This window comes from Penaeus japonicus, unplaced genomic scaffold (genome assembly GCF_977035675.1).
Source record: "Penaeus japonicus unplaced genomic scaffold, GWHDUDI00000001_assembly GWHDUDI00000024, whole genome shotgun sequence".
NCBI classification, from domain to species: Eukaryota; Metazoa; Arthropoda; class Malacostraca; order Decapoda; family Penaeidae; genus Penaeus; species Penaeus japonicus.
The window spans coordinates 19,950,507-19,955,506 of record NW_028234426.1 but is presented as its reverse complement, the minus strand read 5'-3'; the positions used below and the strand labels follow the sequence as shown (position 1 = coordinate 19,955,506).

The window sequence follows — 5,000 nt, the reverse complement described above, 5'->3', positions numbered from 1 at the left end:
AAATCTGCATTGTCAAGGAAGAAAATATGAATAAAAAACAATGACTAAAATGAAATAATCAAATCAAAACTAAAATCATGAAAACTAAAAAAAACAATTACACCTAGCGCTCTGACAATGTGCATTGCCTGAAGGACGGGGGTTAGCTACATGCATTCAACTCAAGCTAGCATCAAGTAAGTCAAGGTCAACCAGCTCAGAGACCATTTCTTAAATAGCATCCACCCCTCCAACCCACACAGACCATACGAACAGAACTCAAAACTCAAGAGACGTTGGTCTGGAGTACCGTGCGTGAATTCCTGCAGCTCATGAATGGCGGGAGTTGGAACATTAGCCAACACAGCGTGAACGTTAACGATAATTACCGGTCTATCACCTCCATTCGGATGCATTACCCCTCCCCCCTAAAATATAAGATCTCAATATACAGACAAAAAGCAAATATTTAATTTCTGACTCAAAGGTAATCAACAATCTACGACTTCTTCCGTGTGACCACAGTAAGCAAGAGCTGGCCCGTGCCAAATCCTTCCGATGCTGACCAAATGTGCCTTGGACATCACATATAGCAAGTCTGCTCCAACAGCCGGGTGAGCTGTACGTCGGAGTGTGTGTGCAGGTGTGTTAATGAATTAAAAAGGAGTGTGCGCCGTACCGGGGCATGTGCAAATGTGAGAGCAAAAGAGGGTGGAATGGGTGTGGAAGTGGTTGTGAATTAAATCAAAAGGGTACACTAGAAAAGCTCACGGAGGGCAGACAAAATAATACACTCGTAGGGGAAAGGCAGCGGAAAATGCAGATATACAATGATAAAGGAACGAGACTTGGTTACAGATACAATAGAAGAAAAAAATACAGTAGATAAAATAAACCGATTGTAAACTCGTGTGAGTACAAGCACATAAGCATGCATGCATGGACGCACAGACAGAAAGAGAAAGAGAAAGAGAAAGAGAAAGAGAAAGAGAAAGAGAGGCAGAGGGAGAAATATATCTAAATATAAATAAAAATAAGAATAAAAATATATAAATGTATATATATATACATAGAAAAAGAGAGAGAGAGAGAGAGAGAGAGAGAGAGAGAGAGAGAGAGAGAGAGAGAGAGAGAGAGAGAGAGAGAGAGAGAGAGAGAGAGAGAGAGAGAGAGAGAGAGAGAGAGATTATAATAGAATACTGAAAATGTGACCCGAGGAATATCGTGTTCGTGACACGTGCTGAAAATACCATTCCCTTCCAGAGTGTTTAAACCAATGTCCCCAAGACAACCTAGCATCATCGGAACAATAGAGTCCTGGCAGCGTTAAGCGGACTCAGGACGGCATTAAGGCAAGGTGGAAAGGCAGGGCAGGAAGTCCTTCACTCCGCCCTCACCTGCACCTGCACACTGCCATCGTATGCTAGATAGTGACATCAAAATCACGCTAACATTAACAAATATTTTTAAATTGTTCCTTAAAGTGCTATAAATATGCAAAGCTATGCGTTCGGTTAATAGACGTGATTTCTGTTCATAAAAACATATCTAGCCAATTTTCCGTATAAGGATGATTACTGTATAGATAGGTATATTCGATAACGCTCAAAAGATTAAGAAAGATGTTACTAAAGGAACATCTCGACTACTTCGTTCCTGTATCCCGGAACGATCCCCTCACGTATTTCGAGCCACGAAATTTGGCAACGTACACCCACAGTCGCTGTTCTATTCCCCCCTCGCTCCTGTGGCTGTTCCCTTCGACCATCCTCCTCCCCAGCGAGGAAAGCGCGGGAAACTGGGACGCCCCTTCGCGCCAAACGATTGCCAGCAGACCCTGCAAGGACTGCCAACCCTGCCACTGACATTCAACAACCACATTGAATATACGATACTTTTTTGTTACAGAACTTTTTGAGAATTGTTAAGAACCAAGTGACAGAGTGAGTCGTCGTATGAGTAACATAGACACCATGGTTGAAATCCACAATTCTTGTGCGCGCGCGTTTGCATGAGCATATGAGCATTCATATTTAGAGTACACTTACTCTCTCTATGTATGATGTATATAAATACATGTGTACATATGTGTATGAGTATACTTATGAATAAATGTAAGAATATGTGTGTGTATATGTGTATATGTATATATGTATATGTATATGTAGATATATATATATATATATATTATATTCTCATAAATAAATAAATAATATACACACACAAATACATACATACATATGCGCTTTTGTGTGAGTGAGTGAGTGGTGTGTGAGGGAATGAGTGTGCGTGTTTGTGCGACTGGTGTGTGCATGTGTATGAATGCATGTACGTATGCACACGCAAGATAAATGTGTGTGTGTATATATATATATATATATATATATATATATATATATATATATATATATATATATGTGCGTGTTTGAGCGACTGGTGTGCGCGTATGTGTATGCATGCACGCACGCACGCACGCACGCAAACACAAAATGTGTGTGTGTGATTGTGTATGTGTTTATGTGTATATATGTTTACATATATGTATATACATGTAAATGTGTATATTCATATATATATATATATATATATATATATATATATATGAATATATAAATTTAAAAATACATAAATATATATGAGTAAACACACAAAATGTATATATACATAAACAAACAAACACACACACACACACACACACATATATATATATATATATATATATATATATATATATATATATATATATATATATATATATATATATATAGAGAGAGAGAGAGAGAGAGAGAGAGAGAGAGGGAGAGAGAGAGAGAGAGAGGGAGAGAGAGAGGGAGAGGGAGATAGATGTGTGAAAATTTGATTTCAAATAATACAAATTCCATTTTAAATTAATAAATAAAGACTGGGTACGCAAGCAAGTAGAGCCTAGGTGAATTGTGAAGCCTAATACAGCGACTAAGACTGCCTGTCCTTGACTATGTGGGCAAGCAGAGCGGGGAACCCCTCGGGGTACTCGGCTTCCCTTCGCAGTGTTCCATTAAGCCTTGTACTTCCTCCTGCTCATGCTCACTCTTGTGTCACGGTCAGGTAGGTCATGCCAAACTTGGAGTTCCGACTTTTTCAATCTCTTACATTTCCTCTTGGGGCAGAGGCTAACGAATCTAATCAAAGGTTTTAAATTCATCTGTTGATACCAATAAAATTACATTTTTCAATCATGAAAGGCATGCGCACCGACATTTCCGATAAATACTATACATCTTCCTAATCAAAGCAAGGGGGTAAACCAAGACATATCGGATTATACCTACTGTCCAATGCCCAGCAAGACAACTGAACCATGGTTACCAACCTCAAGGAACGCCCCTCCCCCTCCCGGCCATATACATATCCTTCGTAGCAAGGGCACAGGCCACTTGCAGGACTACATACTATCAATTGAAAGTATGTTTGTACTTTTAATAGCAACTAATATGCGGCTACGCTGCTCCTGGGATAAATAACACACTAAATTTTGCAAGGTGAAGTATACTTGAATCCAGAATTTGACGGGCACTTTCCGTTTCACAATCATATTTGACATATCCATTTCCTTTAGAACTAAACACTAATTACTTTCTTTTATAAGTAAGCGGAGATGAAAGCTTCGTGATCAACTAATTAAACTTATCAAACGAAAGACACACAAATTGAATGTACTATCAGTTTCGTAATAATACAGTTATGAACACTAATAAACCAGTACAACCTTCCCTTGACTAGACCAGATTATCCTGTCAATGACAGTATTTCAGTACTGACCTCGCAATGAACTTAGGGGTATAGCATAACGTAACTTAGTTTTAAACATTAAAAACATCAGCCATACCTAGCTGCAGCGATTGCAATATTTGGTATATCTCAACTATATCTGCTTTCGCAGGCCTACCAAGCTACAAAAATTGTGATTTGTATATTTAATCAAGACCAACACCCTCAGCGGAAACGCGATGACAGACGTACGCAGCGATCCGAGACTTATCATTTATTAGTTCCCACGAGTTTTTATATCAAAGCTTTCATTCCAACACTTCGTAACGCAACGGTGGACAAGGGGGCGAGTGTTGGGAGGAAGGGGGAGGGGTGCGAGCTCGGAGCGGTTGGCAGCAGTGAGTGGCCTCGCCGCTGACAAAGGGCTGTTCCATTCCCCTCCCCCAAGGAGAAAAATAGATGCGGCTCTTCCATCTCGCAAGCAGCCTCCCCAAAAGTGCTCCCGCAGCGGCTGTTCCATCGTCAGCACAAACCCCCAAAGACACTATCCTATTGTATTTAATGGCATTGCGAGGTAATAACAATCAGAAATAATCATCTAAAACAGAAGTATACAATATTTAGAATCAACATGAAACATAATATCCTAAGGGGCTTTAAAAATCTTCGAAAAATTAGAGAATATATGTGCATCTCAAAACATAAACAGAAGAACGTCAAAGCCTCGACGCCATGTTGATTGCCCGGGATCACCCATACAAAATGTCAAATACTTAGCTAATTATAGCTCCTAGTGCACTGGCATCAATGTTAAGTTATAGCCATCAAATTTCCTTATAACATACACCAGGCGTCAGTTCTCTCGTATAATACACTTTTGAACTAGACCTTTCCAAAGTAGCTTTCAACGTCAGTCCATAGGGGGCGGCCATCTTGGAAACTTTCAAAACAAACAAGTCAAAACATATACTTTTCACTTTCACTAGTTACTGTGGCAATTGAGGACCATCAAAATATCCTCGTCACACTGTGAAACTACATAGAATCCCTAGATCACTACTACAAACTTACAGGAACTAAGGATACAAGGTAACTAACCTCATTTAGAAGGTAAGAGTTCACTTCACTTACCAGTGTTGTATACGTGCAATTCGTCCACAATTCCTTCATTCCCGCCTCCGAATACAACCATAAGGTCCTTAATTGCCACTGCGCGGTGTCCATGGCGAGGCCTGGGTTGTGGGCCCGTCGTATTAGTGACCCGCTTCCAC

General features: G+C 39.9%; 1 protein-coding gene across 1 annotated transcript in view; it reads right to left on the bottom strand.

Annotated features, from left to right (window-relative positions):
• Nucleotides 1-5,000, bottom strand: part of Hcf (Host cell factor) — a gene marked incomplete at its 5' end in the record, with an annotated part of 27,751 nt that extends 22,751 nt beyond the window's left edge. Inside the window, 1 exon segment of the mRNA XM_043014742.2 lies at nt 4,861-5,000. Within this exon segment, the coding sequence (XP_042870676.1) occupies nt 4,861-5,000 (140 nt within the window).